At 42.2% G+C, this 26,361-nt stretch overlaps 1 protein-coding gene across 1 annotated transcript in view; it reads right to left on the reverse strand.

Moving 5' to 3' along the window:
• MYH15 (myosin heavy chain 15) overlaps positions 1 to 23,890 on the reverse strand; it is a gene marked incomplete at both ends in the record, with an annotated part of 180,194 nt that extends 156,304 nt beyond the window's left edge. Inside the window, 11 exon segments of the mRNA XM_082839245.1 lie at positions 4,840 to 4,935; positions 5,013 to 5,076; positions 8,129 to 8,194; positions 8,198 to 8,221; positions 10,271 to 10,350; positions 12,303 to 12,402; positions 12,406 to 12,450; positions 13,912 to 14,055; positions 16,254 to 16,360; positions 20,291 to 20,391; positions 23,760 to 23,890. Of these exon segments, the coding sequence (XP_082695371.1) occupies positions 4,840 to 4,935; positions 5,013 to 5,076; positions 8,129 to 8,194; positions 8,198 to 8,221; positions 10,271 to 10,350; positions 12,303 to 12,402; positions 12,406 to 12,450; positions 13,912 to 14,055; positions 16,254 to 16,360; positions 20,291 to 20,391; positions 23,760 to 23,890 (958 nt within the window).
• Positions 23,891 to 26,361: the final 2,471 nt, after the last annotated feature.

Consider the following 26,361-nt stretch of genomic DNA (forward strand, 5'->3'; position numbering starts at 1 on the left):
ATTGTAAAGCAATTATACTCCAATAAAGATGTAAAAAAAAAAAAGAAAAGGCTTTGTTTCATGTCATCCTGACTTAAATTTTACTTTCTGAATGGCTGAATGTTCTCCAGGACTGTGCTCACTATGAAAAGGAGTGAAGCTGACACTGAGCCAAAAATAAACAGTTTAGGATCTCACAAATGAAGTTCTGTAGCTAGTGCCTCTATGCCACATTACCCGTCATTACCTGTTCCTCAGTGGCGCCGTGTACAGCTGAAGAGGTTGTGCACTGCCCAACTCCAGAGAGAATCATTCACATAGTCTATGGTTTGAATTGCATTCTCTGGAGTTGGGAAGCACACAGTCTGCACAACCATACACACATCTTATGCCGCTTAATAACCAGTGGGGAGAAAGTGAGTAAAGATATGAGACTAGTTCAAGAGAGACCTAATGGATAAAGAGGATAAACTGAACATGCTCCAGAATAGGAGGTCCAGATGCTGACCACTTCCTTCCCCAGAGGCATTCAGGGCACCAGTAGACATTCTCAGGTGCACCTCTTGGCAACCACCACTGTGTATTACTGTCACTTTATGGAGTGAGTTCTCAGGGCATTAGGCAAAGTGTCAAGGATTCTAAGAGTCAAGGACTTGTTTCCTGACCTCCTCTCCTGAAGTTTACACACCACTTGAATAGCAAGAGTGAGCACGATAAATAAATATAAAGAAAAAAATCAAATAAAAGAAGAGAAAAAGGAAGATATATGCCAGACCAAGATATACAGATGATGTTGAGAACTAAAGGATTTCAAGGAGCCTTATCTGAAGGGACTGGGTAAGTGGGTTCTAGCTGTACCTGGAACAAGACTCAGCCTTAACTGAAAGGAAAGGGGAGATGAGATCTTCCAGGCCAGGTAGAGGCTAAATGAGGACTGGCTCTGAGGTGACACATCACTCCATTTCCTTGGCTCCTTGAGTGGGTGGCCAGCCTCTGCTGTCATTTTTCACACCCGATTCGTTTGTCATGCACAAATACTCCTATTTTTGGAAATTTGGACACAGTCCTCATACTGCTTAGCTGTGCCCTTTTGTGTCACTCCTCAGGACACTCTAAAGCTCTTCTTTGGCAGCCATGAATAGAAAGAGTTTAAAATTTTTAAATACCCCAAGAATGACAATTGGTGTCGTAAACAAATGAACTGACAATACCCAACTTTCACCACCAGATGTCAGCCTTTGTACACTAATCAATTTCAGCAGCCCACAGACTGAACAAAGTACATGAATTCATGATAAGCATGAATTTTCCATAGCAGCCCAGAGTCTTCAGATGGTTCTATGAGTAAACAGAGATGCTCCAAAAAATCTTGCAGTCACTGCTGGCACTCACATTGGACCCTATGTGTTAGATACCCTGCACAGCATAGAAATGAGTGTCAAGAATTGGCAGGGCTAGTCAAAGGAAGACCAAAACAAAAAAGAAAACAAAAACAACCTGTTCCAGGGTTATGTAGAGAGAAGGTGGGAAAGAGAGTAGATGCTGCTTTCGTATCACCAACTGCACCCATGGCAAAAATAACTGTCCAGTTTGTAGAGCTTTCTCCTTTTGGAGAGAAGAGTTTGGAGTTGAAGACCATGTAGTCAAAACGCTGCTGGATTTATACCATACGTCATCTAAGCATAATGGGCTGTGGGGGATTCTTCCCCATCAATTTGCTCACCTGGATCTCCAATCTCATCCCACAGTCACTCCTGTGGGAGTACCGTTGTCCTCAGTGACAGATGCAATACCTTTGAAATCCAATCAGCTTGTCAATCTCCCCTTCCAATGACTTTCCATAGCACTCGAGATGTAAACTCTCATCATAACCTGCAAGGTGCTGCTTGGTCTGACCCAGCCTATCTGCCCATACATTACCCCCTCCACCCCTCCATTCTGCCCCTGACGATGGCCATTGTTCTATTCCAAGAATAAACCAAATGCATTCCTGCGTCAGGGCCTTTGCACTCACTGTTACTTCCTCCTGGAAATTTCTTCCTAGAAATCTTTGCCTACTTGTTCCCTTACTCATTCAGGTGTCTGGAAAAACATTGCCTTCTTCTTCCCCCGCACCCCCCTCGCCAAGAAGCTTTCAGGATCTTAGTTCCTTAGTTCCCTGACCAGGGATCAAACCCCGGGCCCCTGCAGTAGGAACATCAAGTCCTAACCACTGGACAGCCAGGGGATTCCCAAAACATTGCCTTCTTAGAGACGTCTTATCTGACTCTTCTATCTAAAATATAACCTCCTGGGGAGTTCCCTGGTGGCCTAGTGGCTAGGATTCCAGGCTTTCACTGCCGTGTCGCCTGGGTTCAATCCCTGGCCAGGGAACCGAGATCCTACAAGCTATGTGGTACAGCCAAAAAAATAAAAATAAAATAAAATAGCAAAGGAAACATAAACAAGACGAAAAGACAACCCTCAGAATGGGAGAAGATATTTGCAAATGAAGCAACTGACAAAGGATTAATCTCCAAAATTTACAAGCAGCTCATGCAGCTCAATATCAAAAAAACAAACAACCCAATACAAAAATGGGCAGAAGACCTAAATAGATATTTCTCCAAAGAAGATATACAGATTGCCAACAAACACATGAAAGAATGCTCAACTTCATTAATCATTAGAGAAATGCAAATCAAAACCACAATTAGGTATCACCTCACACCAGTCAGAATGGCCATCATCAAAACATCTACAAACAGTAAATGCTGGAGAGGGTATGGAGAAAAGGGAACCCTCTTGCACTGTTGGTGGGAATGTAAATTGATACAGCCACTATGGAGAACAGTGTGGAGGTTCCTTATAAAACTAAAAATAGAATTACCATATGATCCAGCAACCCCACTACTGGGCATATACCCTGAGAAAACCATAATTCAAAAAGAGTCATGTACCAAAATGTTCATTGCAGCTCTATTTACAATAGCCAGGATATGGAAGCAACCTAAGTGTCTATTGACAGATGAATGGATAAAGAAGATGTGGCACATATATGCAATGGAATATTACTCAGCCATAAAAAGAAATGAAATTGAGTTATTTGTAGTGAGGTGGGTGGACTTAGAGTCTGTCATACAGAGTGAAGTAAGTCAGAAAGAGAAAAACAAATACCGTATGTAACACATATATATGAAATCTAAAAAAAAATTTTAAATGGTTCTAAAGAACCTAGGGGCAGGACAGGAATAAAGATTCAGACATAGAGAATGGACTTGAGGATACAGGGAAGGGGAAGGGAAGCTGGGACGAAGTGAGAGAGTGGCATGGACATATATACACTACCAAATGTAAAATAGATAGCTAGTGGGAAGCAGCCGCATAGCACAGGGAGATCAGCTCGGTGCTTTGTGACCACCTAGTGGGGTGGGAGGGAGGGAGACGCAAGAGGGAAGAGATATGGGAACATATGTATATGTATAGCTGATTTACTTTGTTATAAAGCAGAAACTAACACACCATTGTAAAGCAATTATACTCCAATAAAGATGTTAAAAAAATAAAATAAAATAACATCATCCAAACCCCATTTCACTGCATCTCCTCACCCACTTTATTTTTCTCTATAGACCTACCATTCTCTGGAATTATATATTTCTTTGTTTACTTGTTTGTTACCGTCTTCCATACTAGAATGTAAGCTCACGGGGGCAGGGACCTGTGGGTCTTGTTTACTTCTCTATCCTCCATGCTTAAAAAGCAGTGTATACACAGCAGCCCCACAATAAATATTTGTTGAGTGAATACAGGAAATTCGTTCTCTTACCCTACAAGTTGCTTTTCCATTTCTGTTCATGGCACTACTTTTATCCCAGTCAAATTACCAAACCTGGGAGTATTTTTGACTCAACACTTTCCCTCATTTCTACATTTTATCATTGCCTAGACTTTTCTATTCTTCCATGAGTCCATCCCCTTGCCCTCTATTCCCACAGACAGTGCCTTAGACAATTGTCTTGTCATCTCATCCTGGGACTATTGCAATCACTTCCCTCAGTATTTCTGCCTCCAGTCTATCCTGCCCATCACACCAGCCTAACTGCCACTGCCCTCAACAAATCACGACCTCCTATTACCCCATCCCGCCCCACAAAACACAGGAACACATACACATACACACACTCACACACACACATGCACACAACACCCTCCCAACTTCCTGAGTTCAGACCCCATCAGAATAAAATCTCTACTATTCCTCTATGAAAAGTCTTTCCTCCAGTTCATCTGGTCTCTCTGTTCCCTGATCTTGCCTTACCTTTTCCTGACATTGTGTACACTGTTCCTCTTACCGGAAATACCCTCCACACATTACTCTGGTTACATCCCCTTCCCATTCTCCATATCCCAACCCAAGTCCTCCTTTCTTTATAAAACTCCCATTAACCACTAAACACAATGGTGATGTCTCCCACCTCTGGCCTCTTGTCTCTAGCACCCACTTAAATGATTAGTGGTTTTAATCATTTAAGTCTTTAAAATTATCTAGTGCTTTTTACACACACCCACAACCCCCACACACACACACACTCAAGCATGTGTGCAGACGTGCATACACACACATTCATTTACCTCTGCTGGGCATCCTACCCACCTCCAAATACTACCAAATTGAAACAAAGTGTTACCATTTACTCTCTACCCATGTAAAATTATAGAACACTGGTTCTATAACTGGTTCAATTTCTTAAGTTTTAGGATGAACAAACTGAGTCCTAAAGAGGCTAGGAGACATTAAACAGCATTTTTCCAGTTCCAGTAATCTGACTATTGTCTCTTGTTTTAGAATGAACTTCAGCTCCAGAATAATACACTTACCATGAAGTTCTTTTTTCCCAGACAGAATTTGATAGAATATATGGTAGTTCCTCTCTCCAGGCTGCTGGAAAACAACCCGGGATTTTTCAAGCAAATCTGCATGATGAGACATGAGTAAAGATTCAAACGTAGGTGTAGAAGAAAAGTAATTAGACAGTGCTATGGCTACTTACAGATGTCGATGTCTGCAGATGACAGCTTGCCTCTGGCACAAAAGTGCATCCCGATGAACTGGCCCTGGGTGGACACAGAACACAGTCTCCTATTGAAACATTCCAAGCAGTTGCAATGGCTTCATTACACACATCACTCCCAAAGTGACTACTTGCCCCAAAGTTAAAAAAATGCAACACGGGTCTGTGATGGCACCAGTTAATGTCGAGAGGCAGCTGGAGTGTCATCAGGACGAGCAGTGGTCCTGGAGTCTAGCCTCAGACCTGCTCATTGCTGGCTGTGTCTTCTGTTTCTCTTCTTCTTATTTTTTTTTTATTGAAGTGCAGTTGATTTAAAATGTACTAGTTCAGGTATACAGCAAAGTGATTCAGTTATACATACATATGTGTGTGTGTGTGTGTGTGTGTGTGTGTGTGTGTATTCTTTTTCAGATTCTTTTCCATTACAGCTCACTACAAGACACTGAGTGTAGTCCCCTGTGCTATACAGTAGGTCCCCATTCATTATCTATTTTATATATAGTTATGCGTATATATTAACCCCAAACTCCTAATTTATCCCCTCCTCCTTGGCTGTTCATTCTTGCGTGCATTATAGAATCTCTCTGGGCCTCAGTGTTCTTATCTAAAAGTGAGAAAAATAATATCTGCTTGGCGTATTATTCCATTTATTAAACAGACATTCGTTGAGCATCTGCTATGATCCAGAAAACCTGCTAGGCACGGGAGATACCACATTAGAAAAGTAGGTGTGTTCATGGCTCTTCTAGATTCTAGGTGTAAGCAGCTAATGTAACAGCTCTAATGTAGGAACATTTGGTGTGTTTTGAAATCAAAAGAAAAGGCAGTTGTGCAGGAGTGTAGCAAGTAAGAGAAAAGGGGGCAGAAAATGGAGTCTGAGGCAGGCCTGTCAATGAAAAGCCATAAGATAGGATCTAGTGGGGCAGAGAGTCTGCCCAGAAGTGACAGAGCCCAGGTGCATCAAGACGCAGCCAAGGAGGCAGTCCAGGGGGTTAGAGCCCGCAGGACGAGGATGTTAGTACAGAGGGGAAGGCAGACTGGTAGACGTATACCCATGCAAGGAAGGAATCAGACCAGGACTGCAGCCAGACAAGAGAAGGAGGGTGGCCAATACAAGGTGATTAAGCAATTAAGTTAAAAAATGCAGGGCTTTCCTGGTGGCGCAGTAGTTGAGAGTCTGCCTGGCGATGCAGGGGACACGGGTTCGTGCCCCGGTCCGGGAAGATCCCACATGCTGCGGAGTGGCTGGGCCCGTGAGCCATGGCCGCTGAGTCTGCGCGGCCAGAGCCGGTGCTCCGCAACAGGAGAGGCCACAACAGTGAGAGGCCCGCGTACCGAAAAAAAAAAAAAAATGCAGTCTGCTGGGAGTCACACACACAAACATACACATGTATATATATACACATATACATACACATATGTGTACCTCTATGCATATGTACATTTACATATAAATATGTGTATTGTCAACTGAAAAAAATGCACAACCTAGAAGTTGAGAATTATGTTTATTCGGTGGACGTTCTGAGGACTTAAGCCCAGAAGACAGCCTCTCAGGTAGCTCTGAGGGACTGCTCCGCAGAGGTAAGGGAGGTCCCTGGATATATAGGAGTTTTTGCAACAGAAACCAGGTAGTCAGAACATCAAAAGATTACTGCTAATTAAAGAAAATCAGACATCTCAAGTTAATGAATTTAGTGCTTTTCGATGTATGGGAAGATGCAAGAGTCTGGCTCATTGAAATTGCCCCTTTGATATGCACCTTAACTATCTAGGGCCAATATCTTGCTTTTCTCCAACCTGAATCCCCTCAGGGTGCACAGTGGTGGGGTAGGGGGCGACTACAGTGGCTGATGGATTGATGGCTGCAACATCCTTTTTTACTGATATGGCAGGTGACATTCTTTGTGCATAGTATACATACAGAGTATTAATCGAAAGAATTTAACCTGCATTTCTTGATTTTCTGAACCTTCTTTCCTTCTCCCTTCTTTCCTTCCTTCTTTCCATTCATCCATTTTGTTTACTTTGCTTTTCTACTTCTTTATTCCCTTCTATCCTTCCAACTTTTTTCTTGTTCTTTTTCAGTTGCTTTCTTTACTTATTTATGTTTCTTTCTACTTACTGTTCTTTTCTTCTTTTTCTTTTACTCTCTTCCCTTTCCTTTATCTTCCTTTTTTCCCTCCCTCTCTTCCATCTTTCCTTTTGCACTCTCGGTTTTTTTTTTTCAGCTTTCTTTCTTTCATATTTAAGCTGAAACTCCCTCCACATTCTAACAGATCCCCAATCTAGCAGTTGTTTTATTGCCCAGTATTAGTACCCGCTATGCAGCCGGACATAGCAAGCAGATGTAAGTGTAGTCAGGGCAGCTCTAAGGCTTTGGAGGGAAACCAGCCAAATCAGCAGGAGGCTGTTATGTAATTACGCCTAGAGTCAAACAGGAAGCCTTCTGCAAATGTCCTTGTAAATTATATCGTGGCTCCCTGCCACTCATTCTTGGCATAAAACGGATTAGTGAAGCTTGAGTTTGAAATCCAAATCCTTCTTCTATCATGGGACTGCTAGTTATCAAAAGCTACTTTAAAAAGTGCTTTCTCCCCGTGCCCCTCCAAAAAATCCTCAGTGAAAAATATGCAGGGGCAGGGGGGCCATAGGCAAGATTAGAAACAATAATTGTAGTAAGTGAATTTGGAAGTGCTTCCTAAAATGACTTATTACAAGGAGTATAGGAAATTATGAAGGAGAAAGTATTTACAGATCTGTAAAATGTACTAAAATATAAAACATTATTAGAATTTGCTGAATGAGCTTCCCTACTGGGAGTATAAAGGAATTTGACACTATTAAGATAAATATTTTCTTCCTGAAATTGACCAAACCGCAGAAACTTCTCAAGCACATATTTCTATGTATTTTTAATTGTCTTAATGATGAAGCTGGCGGACTTCCTTGAGGAATCTAACAATATTATGAACATTAATCAATAACCTTCTTTGATGTTCTAAAAATTTTTTTGGATCTGTGTGCTCAGGCATGAGTTTTACCATTTGCTAAACACTAAAGACTCTGATATATTGCTCAATCATGTTACTTACAAAGCGAGAGGAGTTGTCATTTCTCAGGGTTTTGGCATTTCCAAATGCTTCCAAGACAGGATTCACTCATTTGATTTGATTTTGTAGAGTCCCCTGGGATACAGGTAAGAGAAATACAGCTGATGAAACTTTTCCCAGAATTCCGTAATATGGCAAGTCCTCCATACCCAGGTCAAACCTCATTCTTGTTTTGGTAACCAGTAGCCAAAAACTACTTCCAAATTTGGTGATGAAAGGTTATTTTGGAATGGTAACTCAAAAATAGATGGATGAGGGCTTCCCTGGTGGCACAGTGGTTGAGAGTCCGCCTACCGATGCAGGGGACACGGGTTCGTGTCCCGGTCCGGGAATATCCCACATGCCGCGGAGCGGCTGGACCCATGAGCCATGGCCGCTGAGCCTGCGTGTCCGGAGCCTGTGCTCCGCAACGGGAGAGGCCATAGCAGTGAGAGGCCCGCGTACCACAAAAAAAAAAAAAAAATAGATGAAATGAAATGATTGAAATGAAATGTCAATGAAAGATTGACAATATATGATGCCCCATGATTATATGTGGGAGTTCATTTACTTGCAATGCTTCTCTTTTGGTTGGCATTGGCCTGAGTAGGAAAAGAAAACTGGTGTTTTACCAAAGTAAACAACAACAACAAATACCATAGCCTATTTCCAAACTTCATTCCATATATTCCCCCTCATTGCTAATCTGCCTCTCTTCCCATTCAATCCTCACACCTGGAAATTTATCCAAAAATAATACAGCAGATGCGGCATTATTAAATTACATTTTTGCTTGCTATTATTCCTAAGTAACCTAGAGGTTCATACCAAGCAGTGACTTGAAATGGTCTTGAATTTGAATCATATTGGCTCAGGCTGATGGGCCAAAGCAGGTCACCTACACTGAGAGAGTCCTAATGACCACTTAGCACCTAAACTGCAACATAGCTTTGTTTTTTTCCAGTCAGCCTCAAAGATACATTTTATGGGGGGCATTTTATAGTATGTGGTACTTAAGAATTTATAGATTTATAAATACTATATTCCTTCTATGTATTATGGGTCTACTGTCCTTTAAAGAAATAAAAGGGCTATATAAGCAAACTTTTTCACAGAACTTTTATGTATTATGTATTGTGTTAGGTATTATCATAGGGCTCAATGGTTAGACCAAACAAACAAATGCACACAAAACAACCTAAAATGTACACACAAATGAAGTAATATCTAGTGAATAATAGAATCCAGTGATACCTAGAGAAATCGATCAAATTCAGGAATGTGGTGGTTGGGAAAGAAACTTTCCGTGGTGTGGAAATTGGACTAGATTGCTATTTTGATACACTTCTTATCTTGCAAATACAGCAGGAAACATCTAGGACCATACGGAAAAAGCAAAGCAGCAATGCCAGACATAGATGAGAGGCTCCAACAGCTCAGTAACTCATTGATTTTGAGTTTTGCTCAGCATTATCTAATCTTATTTTACATAGCAACTCTCATGGTCTAGGTATCCTCAGATTATTACCATCAACCTGTTAATGGAGCTAAACAAAGTAAGCTAAAGCAAAAATTACCAAGGATTAAAATAATTAGAGAAAGAGAGAAGGTAAAGTTTTCAGAACGTAGAATGTGGTTGCAGTTGAGTGTACATCCATTGGGCATTTGGGATTTGGTCCAGAAGTTAGTGGTAAAGGAAGCAGAGTTCTTTCTATTGGTACGTATTTGAGGGATTCTGACAGCTCACAGCAGCTAAAGAAATACGAAAAAGAAGATATTTCAATATTAAGAAATATCAAAAGTGGCCATTCAAGGCATTGGTAACCCTAGTTTTGGGGGAAGGTGGTTTGGATCTTAAGTAGCTAATTCTCAGAGGGTCCAAGCAACAAAGATCAGGCCAGTAAATACCCCTTGAAGCAGATCTGAAACAAATTATGTAATTTAATGTTTTCGGATTATTGGTTTAGAGTACTTGATGATCCTCCCAAGAGGCAAAGGAAAAATGGGGAAAATGACTTTTCTATAATTTTTTAATTGTTCTGTGGTGCAGTTTCCTCCTTTCTCCCCAGAAGTGATCGGGGCAGAGCCTCCATGATTAGCAGATAGGGCCACCCACCTCTTCTGCCAAGATTTATAAACACTTACTGGCTTTTCTTCGGATTCCCCCGTGGTTGCTATGGTGGCAAAGTACTGGATAATATGACACTGTTCAATGACACAGCTAACTGGTTGAGATTATAAATGCAATGAAAGATAAATAATTTGAACCATATAAACTAAGGCAAGAGGGAAAGTTTTATAGAAAAGTGGAACTTAAGAGGGAACTTGAAGGAGATGCAGACATTTAGTTGTCTGGGAGAAGGAAAAGGACATCTCAGGCTGGAAAAACATCATGAGCAAAAATCTGGAGTAGGGAAAGATCAAAGACTTTATAAAAATAAGAAGCCTGTTCCTCATGGTCCTGTTAACAAAAAGCTGTAGAGTATCTTTGCTAATTAGAAATAGGTCTCCTCACCACCAACTGTTCAAGAGATTGTCACATATGAAGGCTACCATCACATGGCCAGGTCCCTCGGAAGAGAACCTACCAAACATTCTACCAGGAAGTTGAGCTTTAGATTTCCCTTTTACCTTTGATAATCAGCTAACTTTGTAATGTGGAGAGAACACAACGGTGAATTTATAGCCTCTCACCCAAAGCATCATAGGATCAAGGCCTGCCTTTATCTGCCTGAAACTCCAGAATATAGTCTATCCTCTCTGCAAAGGGCTGAACTTTAACCACCCTTCTAGCTCTAAGATTCTGAGACCTATTATTTTTCTGGGGATGGCTGAAGCCAATGGACAGCCCATCACACGTGGCAGCATCCTCACTGCATAGAAAGAGCAAGAATTTGAGCATTTGACTGCTTCTAGAGTCCCAGCCTCTCCCCTCAACCACCAGGCTGACAGTTCACCTGGCCAGCCAATGCTCTTCCCATCAAAATTAACATACAATATGGTATCAGTGAAATCCTTTCCATCCTTCTTCTTCACTCCCTTTTCTTGTCCCTCTAAGCCTCACCATCTTTTAGTTCCCACTACTTAATGTACCTTGGCCTGCCCCATTCTGGTTGCTCACAACAGCAAGTTATTTATTCTGTGGTCATACCCACTGGACTTTCAGTCTTTCCGCCCAGTTAGCCAGACCAGAGAACTTTGAAAATGATTATTTGGACAGGGAGCTCTCTTCATCAAGAAAATGATTAAGACCAGCATGTGCACCGCAGGTTCCAAAGGATCTTCTAAAATGCGAGGCAGCCTAGCTGGCACCATATTTGGCTAATCACTGACTAAAGTGTTATGACAATTTCCTATCTTACTCTTGCCTAGAATGTATTCGGTACCTAAAGAACAACAATTCAAAGGCAGTGAATTTATGTTTCATAGCCAGTGAAATGTAGGTGTCTGCTTCGATTGAAACACTCACTGCTGGCCAAAAAGAAAAAGCAAGGCAAACACTTCACGTGAAGAGTACAGACTGATTCTTTCGATCTACAAAAGAAAGGAAAATGTCAGATCATTCTTCTACCAGAGCTGCCATGTATTGGCACGAACTTATTCAAAATTTCCTTGGTTGCAGTTTGAAGTCAGACACAAGGAGAAGGATTTGCTCTGTATACAGTTAGAAAAAATACCATTTCAATGGTACAAAGTAAAATAGATTTTCTCTTGACTCTATGTAGGCCAGTCATAAGATCATACAAATTCTATCACTCTCTCCTTGCTCCAAATACAAACGGTAAATGACGAATGGTTGACATATCGCTATTTTAAGCCTTTTATTAAGCCTGGCGTAATAATAGCTACAGAATAACCTCTTTGTGCCAGACATTCTAGCAGGTACTTTTTGTAATAAAAGCTGACATCTACAGGGGGCTCACTCTGGGCCAGACACTGGGCTGAGCACTTTCAAGGCATTATCTCACTTAATTTGATATGCGAGCTAATCGTCCCCATAACCCTAGGAGGTAGGCCCTATTTTGCTCACGTTTTATCCAGAAGGAAGCGGAGGCTTCAAGTGATTAGGCAACTATAAAGGCCATGCTCCGCTCACAACGCCTACCTGCCTCTTAGTGACACGGAGAAAAAGGAGATCAGATATTTTTACCCTTCATTTTGTAGGGTAGCCACTTACTGTGAAGCATATCTTGAAAGGCATTGTTGGCCACAGCGAAGATGTGAGGGGGAGCCTCTGATCGCCTCTTCCCTTTGTAGATGGCTGCCACTGCTCTGTGTTACTGGAAGCCACTTTTGAGGCTCACACAGGAGAGACCCGAATATATCTGACAGAAGATCAGAAAAGAGTTCCAAAAACAGGTTAGGAATACTTCCAGATTTGTCAGCTCTTTCAATGTCAGGTAACATTTGCTCGAATATTTACTTATAAACGAACTAAAAGAAAGAGAGCTTTTGGATTCTTGCACAGTAGGGACTTCTGATAGGAAGAGACAGAACCAGGTTAGAGTAACAAGGGGGCCTGGGATTACCTCTCCCCTGGGAGATCTGTCGACCACTAACTTGTCTGACACACACACACACGCGCGCACACACACACACACACAACTTTTGAAGACAAGGAGGACACTGACAGAAGCCTTGTTGATTTTGGTAACCCGCTCTCAGGCATTTGAGGCCCAAAGAGAATCTGTGCCTCAGCAAGATTAGGAACCTGATGCTTAAGGCACTGGGGTAATAGCTCATGTGGGTCACTCAAACCGTGGTGGCTGGACTGTGGCTCCCCAAAAGATATGTACACGTCTTAATCTCCAGAACCTGTGAACGGGATCTTATTTGGAAAAGGGATCTTTGCACATGTAATTAAGGTAAGGACATCAGGATGATATCTGGATGGGCCTTAAATCCAACAGCTAATCACCGTGTAAGAGACACACAGAGGAGAAGGTGATGTGGAGATGGAGGCAAAGATTGGAGTGACGCGGCCACAGGGAATATGCCAAAAGCCACTGGAAACCGGCACAGGTAAGGAATGATTCTCCCCTAGAGGTTCCAGAGGGAGTGTGACTGCTGAGTTTATTTGATTTTGGACTCCGGCCTCTAGAACTGTGACAGAATAAGTTTCTATTGTTTTAAGCCACCCTGTTTGCGGTAATTTTGTTATAGCATCCTAGGGAAACAAAGACAGTCACACCGTAAAACAGAGTGCTCAGGAGCAAGCTGGCTGCATGGCAAGGCTGCTATAGCAATGGGTCCCAAATGCCATCGTCTTTGCCTCATCTGCTCAGTGCAGCTCCTGCTGAATAGATTCTGAGTGAATTAAAGAAGCTGAGCAACCAATCATCACCTACTTAATGATGATGAAAAAAAATTATTCCATTTATTGAGCACTAACTAGGTAACAGGCACTGAACTACATGCTTTACATTCTTTTATTTATCCTCCAAGCTACCATGGAGAGACAGACATTATTATCCCACTTTACAGATAAGGTGACTTCGAGCAGAAAACTACTAGTGAGAAACAGAGGTGGCATTTGGACACGGGTCTATCATGTTCCAAGCCTCATGCCTTTACTTTAGGATGAAAACCTGTGGGAAGGGATATGAATACTGACCAAATAAAATTGGGGAAACACTAAGATAATGTCCCTTCCTGGTGGGCATTTCTCAAGGATTATTCTCATATGAGTATGCTTAAATTCAATATCTTTTTCACCCAAAAGAGGGCTGGGGCATCGCCAATGTGATGCCAGCATTCTGTTTCAGTAGTGAAGCATATACACGTACATAGATCATCCAATGGTTATAGCGCCTCTTCAGGGCATGCAGCACAGATGTTTCATTGAGGTGAGTCAGCATTGCCATGTCTTCAATCATTTCAAACTCTGGGGGATTCATCTGCTGGATTTCGTCCTCCTTGACACTCAGACTCTGCAGAGAGGAGAAAAATGTAAGATATATTCCCCTATTTCTTCTATGCTCATTCATTTTTGCCATGCATTGGGAAGAATTTTCAAGGAGTTAAGAAAAAGGTGCCTCATTAGAGGATGGAGCCAGAGGAAGTTAAACCAACCTGTTTTTTCCAAGAAACAGGTGTTCCTCCGACTCATGTTCTCTCCTTGCCCGAAGATAAAGTTTTTTAAAAGTGGTTTTGTTGAATCAAAATTTTCTAAATTGCAGTGCCCTGATCCTGTGGCTCCTCAGACTGAGATTGCCCCTAAGAGAACACACATTATATTGCTCATGATCTAGCCTGATCTAACCTCCCCTCGGCTCTGATTCTATTTTTCTCTCCTTTCGTTACCAACTTTAAGTATTACTCTCCACCCACTGGCTTTATTGCCTTTGTTAATGTTACAAAGACCAAAGGTGATTGGAAGTGTAGTCACTTCTAACATCAGGAGGAGGAAGCCTGGAGCCAGGGAGACGCTGGCCCCAGAGTGGGGCTGGGGGGAATGGGACCTCCATTAGATGGTGAAAGGTCAAGCAGAACAAAGCCACCCACCTTTAGACTCCTCTTTCTATATCATTAACTTGTTGCTTTCATGTTCTTCTTCCTATGATTTCTTTCATAGTTGTAACCACATTATATTCACAGATCATCATACTGTTAAAAAGATATCAGTTTTAAAAAATGTGCTTAGAAGAAAAAACTTCTCATCTGGAGGCCTAATAAAATTGAACTGGACACAATCAAGAAAGTGAAAAGACAACACACAGACTGGGAGAAAATAATTGAATCCCTTAGTTTCCTTATTTAAGACATTCTGAATTTTTCCCTTGCCTAAATATGTATATTCCTATTGATAAGGACCAAGTTCTGCTCTTAATTCCATTAATTAGTTATATAAAAATCTACCTAACTTGTGATTTTTTAAATGTACAGACACCATCAGAAGGCATATTAAGACACCATAAGTGGTAGTTTTTGAGTGGCCTCCAGAATTTTACAATTCAGATGGCAATGCTTTAGATCATAAATTGTCTAAATACAAAGATAAGGGCATGAAAAAGACAAACTTTCTTGATAATGATCATACCTGTTTGTTTTAGGATGTGGCTTGTTATGGAGTCGGGAAGGGCAGAATTGGAAGGAGACTGGTGAATTGCATATGGGCAGGAAATGACCTGTAAAATCTATAATGGAGTGTTCATCCAAGTCAGGGCAGAAATAGGGCCCAATTCTCTGCCATGGAGCTGGCAGGTACGTGAGGTCAGTGATGCAAGGCAAAGGTTCTGAGAGTAGGCTGTCTGTACAATATTGCCCTGTTGCTCTGAATACCTTGGTGACAGGCAGAAGGGGTTGGGGACTGTTACAGTCTCACTACACATTCTCTCTATGACCTCTCACAGTCTAACTTATGCCCCAACACTTGACCTAAGCTTCTCTTTCAAAGGTCATAGGTGACCTCCTAATTCTGAAGTTCAAGGCTCTCTCTAAGCCCTAAATCTCTTTCTCTAGCGTTTGCCATTACTGACCATTCTCCCATTTCTTGGTTCCTCTGACACTGTTCTATTTTTATTCAGATTATCCCACTCTTTCCTGATCCTACAAACATAGCTTGCTTCACAGTTCCTAAGGTCATTATTTACTCCAAGAGGCACCTTTAGAAAAGAACTTGAGGGCTTCCCTGGTGGCGCAGTAGTTGACAGTCCGCCTGCCGATGCAGGGGACGCGGGTTTGTGCCCCGGTCTGGGAAGATCCCACACGCCGCGGAGCGGCTAGGCCCGTGAGCCATGGCCGCTGAGCCTGCGCGTCCCGAGCCTGTGCTCCGCAACGGGAGAGGCCACAACAGTGAGAGGCCCGCATACCGCAAAAAAAAAAAAAAAAAAAAAAAAAAAAAAAAAAAGAACTTGAAATACAATAGAAGAAGTGGAAAAAGTTGTGCATTCTAGAGTCAATGAGCTTTACCACTGGCAGCCGGTTTACTCTGATTCTTCAATGTTCGTCATTACACCTTTGATAGTTAAGTGGAGGAGCTTCTTAAAGATTAATGAGTTTTCTAAAGTGTATCAGTGGCATCTCCTACCCCAGGTTTTTAACAAAACAGTTGGAGAAAGGACACACCTAATTATTAAATTAAATAGAGAACTTAGTCACCAATGGGCTGAAATAAAGATTTCTTTACCTTTCTATCTGTTGTCTCAACAATTATTCTGTCATCATCTCCACCCCCTTTAATCTCAGCCTCAACATAAGCATTCTTCACATCATGAATCCAGCATTTCTTCTTCCCTACAGAGGGGAAAAAAAATGGATATTTAACTACAGTCCCTGTAGGAAACGTACATTGGACACTTTCATACTGATGGACATGGTCTCATTTCTGCTAAGTCTGCTTGTTGACCTGGCATCACCAATATAGGAAGTTGCAAAGTTAGATAAGATCATGAACGCTCACCCTGAAGATAAACCTACATAAGGACTGTTTAGGAGCAAGAAGCGTTTCAGAAAGTGGAGATTGGGAACATTTTGCTACCAGACGGTTACCTGCAAAGCCTTACCCACCTCTCCCAATCCCCACACTTACCTCCCATTCACAGCCCCAGGTGCTTGGTGGTTGGCCTGGTGCTCTCACCCTTCCCAGCTCCCTCCAAAAAACTTCCCTCAGAAAGGTCTGGTTACAACTAAGTGAAATTTAGGTTAGTGGCCATGTCTGTCCATCAGGGTTTCTTTAGACCTTATTTTTAATTTTGGAATGAAAGCCTGCTAAGAGAATTATACGGTAGACTTGGAGGGGGGAGAATTGAGGAGAGAGAATATGGATGATTGCTGTCATACAGCAAAACTGATTCATATTATTTTTCCCCATATATTGTTTTTCTCTCCCCCTGCCTCCTCAACCCCATGTCTCACGCCTTAGCAAAGCAGCCCTCTACAAAGCAATGAACCGATAAGAGGCTCTGGGTGACACGAGCCAGAATTCTTATGAATGTCTGAGGCAGCTTCTCTTGGCCTCGCTGGGATGCTTCTCAACTCCTCTCCCACCTGAGGCAGATCTCTAGGGAAGATGAATAAGAAAGAGTCTCTTAAAGGAAAGTGAGTCTTACCAGAAGCTCACAGAAATCCCCGTTCACAGCTCCTCAGGTAGATAGGGGGGAGGGGGCAAGGAGAGCATTTGGCTGGAAGAGGGAAAATCTGTGCCTAGGGCTGTGGGATGCACAGGGGAGACCCTACTGCAGCCACAGCACTGGTGGGTAGTGCCAACTCCATCCCACCTCCCCAACACATGAATCACAAAAGCTAGCAAGCCTCACTGCTGCAGGATGGGCAGCCTCGCCAGAGGCTCTCCCCAGAGGTGGACAATAGGACTTGAGGACTGAGTGTGGAAGAAGGAGGTGAAGCTGGGCAGCACGCACCCCTCTTCCATCACACTTGTCTCTGAAAAGAATTTCATTGCTCACTACTTTCCTGCCATCACCACCTACACTGTGCTCTCTTTCCCTTTCCCTGGTTACAACCAATTCACCACTCAAACTGCTGGGCAAGAGGATTTTTGTATTCCTATCTGATTGATTTTGCATTTGCTTCTACTTGTTGTTTGCATTTTAAATACTGGTTTTAATTGTATTGATCATTTTGGGGTTTTTTTGCAAAAGCTAATTTGGCTTTGTGTTATGTCTATGAAAATAAGCTTGTTTTTGAAAAGCACCCATTTGCATACATTGTGTGTGCTTAAGGTACTGCATTTTAAACCAAGTGTTATTACTTGAAAGAAACATGGGTACCACCTGGCACAGATTTCCCTTTTGTCATTTTTATTTTTTTTAGAAAAAGAACCTGGGAAGAGAGATTAACAGACTTGTCCACAGTCACATAGCTAATTAGTGACAGTCATTAGAATAATGACACTAGAAATTAGATCATTTACCTCCTAAATCAAAGCTTTTCCACTAAAGCATTCTTCCTCTATATTATATGCTGAGCTTTTTTCCCTCCAGTTTTTCTCTCAGAAATTATGTTCATCACCTGCCTCATGATTAGCTCTTTCTTTTATCACCTCTGGAAGCAGTGGGAGAGAAGAATTTTTGGAAGCACTTACCTACTTGAGACCGAGTCCCAGAGAAGGATGGTTCTGAAGATGAAGTAAATAAACTCAGTCAACTTTTAATTCCTTGAATTCTCATGAATAATTGCAAGGATGGAAACATAGACAGCAATGGCTTTGATTCAGGCCACCTGGATTTTAGGCCTGGCTTTGCTAGTAACAAGATACAAGACAATGCCTCAACTCTTTGGGCCTTAGTTTTCTCATCTGCAAGCTCAGGAGGTTCATCTCTACGATTTCATAGTTTTAGATGACTAAATATATTTTCCAAAATAAAGGTAACATGTGTTTATTGCAAAAGAGCTTTACAAGTAGAGAAATGTGTAAAGAAAAACATTTTAAAATAATCTCCCATAATGGAACAACTCAGAGATAACCACTGTTATCTCTCTGAAGCATTTTCTTCAAGTCTTTTTTTCTATGATATTAATGAAAATTGAAGTAATATTGTATCCAGTTTTGTGGTTATTTTAACTAGATGGTTTACTTGTCTATAAAAATCACTTACATTTGCCTTGAAATGGTGTTTTGTTTCTATTTCTGAAAGCACACTTCCTCCCTGACACCCAGCAATTCTAGTTTTCTAGGTGGCATAGTAATGCATTGTGTTTATTTTTCACATTTATTGTCTTCTTTGATCCTCATGAGGGAAGGTAGGCAGAGAAAGCATATGTTCCCATTTGAAAGATAAGGAAACTGAGGCTCAGTAAGGTAAAGTGATGTGCTCTAATTAGCCAGAAAGCATCAAGAACAGGGAATTTGAACCCAAAACTACTTGCCAAATACTCTTATCACACAGCTTCCATTTGGCCTGAGTTCAAAAAAGCAGACTCCATTGTCTACTAGCCCAGGGGGATGAAAAACTTCTGCTGACTCTCCTCTTTGTGCTGTCAGTGCATTTCTATGAGGAAGGATTGTTTGACCAAAAAAAAATTAGAAATTATGTGGATTGTTATAGTTTAAGGAATTGTTTACAGTGCTGACTCTACTAAATGTATCATCCAATTATCTCGAATGCTTTGGCATTTTGATTTTCTCTCTGGTACCACTAGGATCTTGTCCCTCATTATCTAACTATTTGCGATAAGCTTCTGCATGACCGGTTCTGACCTCAGGGATAGTTCTGTTATTGTATTTGATTTGACGGATTATAATTAGCTACTCTAAAATCCAATCACAGTAATGACATCCAATGACTGGAAACTGGGAACTGATCCAGGACTGGTCTATGATGGAAATAGAATGTGCTACCTAACTGGCTTGAATTATTATTGGTCATATTAAAGTCTAATGTTGACTAATTCGGAGTACTAGAACAACTCTCAGTTGGGGTTTATGCTGTGCTATTGAATACTTTTTGGAATTGAGATAGATAGGTGGCTTGAAGCTGGATCACACTGTGAAACTGACTCTAAGTCTCCAATTAACCAAAATTCAGAAGATGGCCATGCAGCCCAGACAAGTAAAGAAAGAGGGGGGAAATGTAACATTTATTTAGAGATTTTAATGTAGTACTCAGCCTTTATCTTACGGGTAAATCCTCATTAACCTTTGTCCTTGCCTATAACTGCTAAGAAATTACTCAGCAGGGTGAGAAAATCCCCCAATTATCTTCTGTTTAGTGTTGGCTGAGTGACCCTCCTGACCTAGGAGACAGCCAGGGGGCAAAGTTCCAGCATCAGCAAATCCTGAAGAGGGCCCAGGACAACTTCTGTTTCTCCCACCTTCCTGGAGCCTTTTCCTTCATTCTTCCTACCAGTGCACCAACCCCCCTGCAGTCTCAGCCCCCTCGCTCTCCTCTGCTATTTACCCACATGAAGAGGCTTCTGAGAAAGACTTTATCTGGGGCCATACTGGGGTGCTCCTTGAAGAGAAAACCTCTTGTAGGGCCCAGTAAGCAGGGCTTGGGCCTGGGTTGCCTCCCAGGCCTCCTGATCTTCCTTGCAAACTTCCATCTTTACCCTCCACACCCTGAGCTCCTCAACTGCTCAGTGGTTCATGGAGACAGATTGCACCCCAAGCAAATAAGTTAGGCTCCAGAACTGATGGCTTCTCTCCACTGATCAGACAGTTGCCGCCTGGAAGCAGTAAAATAAAGTGAAGCCAGCAGGCGCCACAAGTCTGGCCATCGAAGGCCGTGGCCTGGAGCAGAAGCAGCTCAGCCTCACTTCTTCTGAGATAGGCCGCGGCCTCGCCAAGCTCTGACAGGTCCGTCCTCCTTAAAGGGATCCACCACATCAGGCTGAGGCCTAAACATGAGCCAAAAGGATTCACTCTGCAGAAGACCTGTGTAGGAAGGAACCAGGGGAAAGGAGACATCAGGCACTGAAGTGAGAAACTAGTCACCACAGATGGACCAACGAGGGTTAAGTCTTCTTTTTCACTACCTCTCTGCTGTGTCTCAAGTATATGACAAAACTGTACACAAGGAATCTTACTCTAGCAGGATCAACTTATCCACTAGTCACAGAAGGCCCAGTGCCTAGAGTCCATGATGCTTTTAAGGGCCCACAAAACTATTTTAATTTCTTTTAAAAGCAGAAGAAAAATATGAATATAATCTTAATGATATACAATAATGAAACCAGTCTGGATTCTGTTAATTGGTCTTTATACCAATACAGTTGTAAAATGCAATTTTTAATACTTTTTGTGAAGGAAGGGGCCCAGAAAGACAAAAGTGCCTACAGCCCATGAAAGTCATAATGCAACCTTAAAGCACAGAGCTCTAACCTGGGTAGGTGGTGGAATGGGGCAGACGGAGAAATGTCGAGCTGTGGACACCAGGGCCCTTGTAGGAGTGGAGGAAGGGCTTGCAGGTATCTAGGTGCATCCAGGTGGATGGAACATCTTAGGCAGATCATGGTGGCAAAGAGGTGAATGTTCAGCATTAGAAAGTAAAGGAATAAAAAGGTGAGTACTGCAGCAGAGATGAGTGTCTAGAGCAGATGGTACATGAAACTGCTGGCAGACAGATCTTTAGGAAGCTGTCCTGGGGCAGCACATGCTGAAGGAGGGAAGCAGGCTGTGTGGTGAACGGAGTGAGTGGGTGTAAGGAGTTCATCAGCTCAAGCAAGGCAAGTTCCAGTCTTGGAGGGACTGAGTTCCTGGGCAAATTATCAGGGCTAAATTCATTGAGCATTCAGTCTGTACCAAACACTTTACTTATTTTATCTTTAATCTGCACACTTTACATTTGAAAATGAGAAGAAGAAATGAAATCTGGGCTATCACGATCCCAAATGAGAGGTCATTCTCTCCAATTGGACAGAAAAGGTCTTAGGCTTTTTCCTCTCCACTCAAGCTTGCACAGCAAGTCTTCTTAGCCCCATTTTATAGATGAGAAGGTATAGAAGGACTTTCCAAGGTGGCTTAGCTCTGGGACCTCATGACTGAACAGCGCCATGGTCTACCCGGTCCGGAATGAACTGTAATCGCTTTCTATTTCATACGTGGGTGGAAATTAACAAGCCTAATCATGTATTTTACTGCACTTAATCTATTCTTTGCTTCGTGGTGACTTGGGTGCATCCATGACAGCACCTCTGGGATCTAAGGAGTGCGGTTTAAAGCAAAGACTGATGGTCCAGGACAAGAGCTAATTTTATCTCTGCCAGAAAATAAGCACGTGACTTGTAGGAAATCACTTAATCTCTCTAGGTTCAGTTTCCCTCCCTACACAATGCAAGTCCCTATAATCTATAGGGACATTTTTCAAGATAGAGAGAAGAAAAGTACTCATGAGAAGCACGTGAGCCAAAGCCCAGAGATGGGAAACGGAGTGACATTGCCCAGGAGAAAAAGATAAAATTGACCTTTCTGCAGGTGAGCATTCAGATTCAGGATTTGTAATAATAAAACTTCATAAGTATTTGAATAGTTAACATGGAGCTCGATGAAGAAAAGCTCTGAAAGTTAGGCAGAGAAACTTTGGAACAGACTATAGGAAACATCATAGACTCTGGGCAAGGACACGAGGGGAAGCAGTATTTTAGGAAAATGGCTCTGGCAGCATATTCAGGGTGAATTGGAACGGGGAGAAACCATAGTCAGGGAGACAAGTTGTGAGTCTGTATTTGTGAGAGAATTAAACCTTCTCCTCCTCTCACTACGTGTGACTTCCTGGTGACTTGTGCTCAATAGACAGTAGAGCTCAGGAAGTGTACTTTGATATGGAAGATATCCATAAGTTTGTGTGTGGGTGTGTGTGTGCGTGTGTACACATTTCCTGGAAAGATACCTAAGAAACGGGTATGTCTCTGGGGAACAGGATATGGGTGGGAGAAGGAGACAGTTACCCTACACTCTGTACAATTCTGGTCTGTTTCAATTTGTGGCATGTGCATGTACTTTCATATATAACAGATTTTTTAAAGTAGTTCTTATTATAACATCCAAGGATAAAGAGCTCACATCAAAATACAGAGCACACAGCTGTGTAAATCTCTTTCCTAGTCTGCACCACTTAGCATAATTAAAGGTGTAGAAAGCAGCCCTGGATAGGAGGAAACTGCATTGCCAGGAGTATAACTGTTCGGAGGTAGGTAACTGAGGCCAAGAGGATGACCTACATTAGTACCTTTGAAGGAACTACAAAGTGCAGATTACCTGTATCCATTATTCACAGGGTACTTAGGCAACATTGCTCTCAGAAAGTTAGCCTCAGACAGAGGCCTTAGATACTTATGCATGTTCGTGGTACAGGCAAACAACTATTACAGTTCTGTTCTAGCACTCACTTTTTCACTTTCTCAGGGACTGAGTAAATAAGTATATAAACCACCATGCTTCCATTTACATTGACATGATAACAATTTCCAGAGTTAAATGTGTCTTGGTTACCTAGTAAAGACAAGGAGTGGGAAAGCCTTATGTGAAAGGGAGAGTTGACATGTGAACTTTTCACCTTGGCCTGGAAAGGCTCATACTGGTCAGAACCTAGCTGCCCTTGATAGGCGATAAGTTAACTGTCATGTGAGAAGTGACGCCAGTGTGGGTGACCGGCCATTCCAGGTGTCTGGGGACTGAAGCATTTCCCAGGACTTGGGATCTTCAGTGCTCAAATCAGGAAAGTCCCACGCAAGCTGGAACAATTTGATTACCCTCCTTTTAAGTCTAGAGCATTTAGTTATTTTAAGAATAAAATCTCTAGTTTGGAAATTAGCTATTTTTATGCTGATTGTATTTTCTGTGGTTCTCTCTCTCTCTCTCTCCAGGTATTTCGTCAATAGCTTTTTGAAAATGTCCATTTATTCGCTCATCCAACATGTACAAATTGCCCACCTACAACTGCCCACACTAGGCTTGGGGGCTACAGTAATGGGCAGGATAAATATGCTCTTTTCTCTCTTAGAGTAATAGACTGGGACTGGGTTGGACAGGGTCGGGAGAGGGAGTTCCTTCTGTCATGAATTACAGCTACACTTTAGGCAAATTTGAAGAGAAAAATCTTCATGCCCCCCCCCCCCGCCCCAATCCGGGGAGGAATGGTGCTGGTCATGCAGCAGACGTCAGAATGAGGGAGCCCAGGGGACGGTGGAAGCCAGGGGAAGAGGTGAGTTTGTACAGCTGTGACTCCCAGCTCACCACTCAGCTGAAACCTTAGGAGCGGTGATGATTTTCTTGACACGAGAGGCCTTTTCCTCACACTGTTCTTTCACAGGCTCCTTCTCTCCCCCAGCATCCTCTGCCTGCCTCTTCAATGGAAGGGTTCCCATCTTTGGAAATGAACGCTGCGAGTCATTTCCAATTTCTCCTTTTCTCTCATGCCCACATTCAATTGATCACCAAGTTCTCTTGATTCTATAATTCTCAGGTTCTTAGCCACCTTTAGCAGACACGGTTTGGAGTGTCCACTGAGCCCACACACTTCTCTGAGAAGTGCCTGCCTTCATACACAGAAAAGGAACCACAAACTGTCATGTCTGTAAGGTGACACTGGTCACTGGCCCTGCTGATTACACCAACTCTGAGTACCCAATCCAATCAGGGACAATCACGGTGTCTTTTCCTGGAAGACAGATTTGAGACTTAGATGCCACTCTCATTCTCGGTCTTTTGCTTGAACTGAGTGATGCAGACTTGGGGGTTGAGGTGGGCATTGTGGTGTGGTCACGTGGTGCCACATGCATGGTAATCAGCAGAAGCATCAACAGAGAGGGAATCATAAGAATGAGGAGAAGCAGCCATAAAGAGATGAGGAAAGAGAGAGAAAAAGAGATTGCTTGCCTGTGTTCCAATAGCTTTCCCGGTTACAGACCTCTTGAGACCTAGATTCAAATCCTGCCTTTGGCTTTCAAAAAATCTTTCAATAACCTTCCAATAAATCCCTATTCCTTTCCCCTAAACTCAGCTTTAAATGGTCTTAAATGAGTTTCTGGTTTTGCCATCAACATATCCTTAACGAAGACGTTATGTCCCAGTCTCTGTACTAATACAGGTTCTTATTTTATCTCCTAAGATGTTGTGAAGATTATATATAAATAAAAGTCAGCACAGTGTCTGGTGCATTGTAAAATTTCAATTAATGTTAACTACTCTTATTACTATTCACAAGCATTTGTTCAGGCTTTGAATGCTAACTTGATTAGTGAATCTGAAATGTGTAAAACTGTAATAGAGGACAATACCTTGGGGAAGTAGAGAGGGGAGATGGAAATTCACAAAGTGGCAGCTGTAGTTGGGTGGATGCAGGTGAAACAACAGGATCATTTACTTGGGCAGTGCTCTATCCTGGGAGGTCACGTTGACTCTAGTCCTCTCACTGATGACCACAGTGAATCCATCACAGGGCAATCTTACCTTTTTCAATCAGGGCCAGACAATACATTTCTGGAGGGAGGAGACACAGAGAGTGTCTCCTTTGAAATCCTCACCACCTTGGCATTTTAGTGCTTTTACTGTAAGCAGAAATTCAATCGAAGCCTATTAAGTGAATTGTTAAGAGTTAAAGTCTTTTCACGTTAGCAACCTCAACAGTTTTCAAGTTGGTTTCATCATAATTGATTAGATTCAATTGAGTTCTTCATCAAGTTAGGTTATTATGCATGTTTACTTTCAAGGGCTTCCACTGCTCGGAAACCGTGATGCAAGTAATAAGAAGAAATAGTAATATTCCTCTGAGTAAACAAACACTAAGAATCTCTTGACAAAGCCTCTTCCATTATTAATATTGGAGACAAAGTGCCTGAAAACGAGAATGGATTTATCCAGATGTCAACAGAGGAAGGGGAGAATTATCAAGCACTTAAATGATTCCCTAAAAGCTGGAACGTGTGTCTCAAGGCAGTAAGTGAAATACTTTTACTTACAAGGCCCAGTGAACGCCACAAACCTGGGGAAATGCTGCAAGATGCTCTTAATTAGTGGCATGACTGGGGAGACAAGTGATGCCGAGATCTAATATTCATGCTGCTGGGATAATCTGTTACGTGCTTCAACTCAGCAAGATTTACTCAGTAGAAAATTGCTAATCGCTTCATCTTTATGCATAAATCCACCCCCCCTTAACCAGCTATAATACCTACATTTTATTTATTTATATGCTGATTAGCTTTCTAAAAAATCAGGGACTTTAAGCAAGTTTATCTCCTTAGGAGAGAAATGTTAAAATATCGAGTTGAATTGAATTACAAATCAAGCAGATCGCAGAAATCATTGATTCTTTGGAGCACTCGTTTCAAAGGGTGATGATGATTATGACCCCACGTCTCCAGGCAATCCAGTGCACACTCGCCACTCTGCCCCCCTCCTCCTGGTCTCTCCCCAGCCCACCACCTCCATCACACCACAGAAACTCTTCTTTCTAATGATCTAAAGACAAATCCTAATGGTACTTTTTGGTCTCTAATCCTACTCCCTGGTTCTGGGATACCTTCCTCTTTCTGTTCTCTTCCCGTGTCCATTGACTAATCAAAGACCCATCCCCAACCAACATAGTGCTTATCAGTGACATTCCCCTTGAGCTCCCTCCTTCCACTGGTGCCCCTCTCCCAGCTTCTGGGGCCCCTTCTATCCTGTCCAACACCACCTTGCCACCTTGTCCTACTCCTTCCTGTCTCCCCACCTTGGATCAAAACTCTGATTCTCTGTACTCAGCTATTTGCTATTTACCCAAAGAAAAAATTCTGATTAAATTCTGTCATGCATTCTTTTTTGAGTACGCCCTCTTAGGCTCTGTGGGTTAAAA

The sequence above is a fragment of the Leucopleurus acutus genome, assembly GCF_964270905.1.
Source record: "Leucopleurus acutus genome assembly, chromosome: 5".
Classification (NCBI taxonomy): domain Eukaryota; kingdom Metazoa; phylum Chordata; class Mammalia; order Artiodactyla; family Delphinidae; genus Leucopleurus; species Leucopleurus acutus.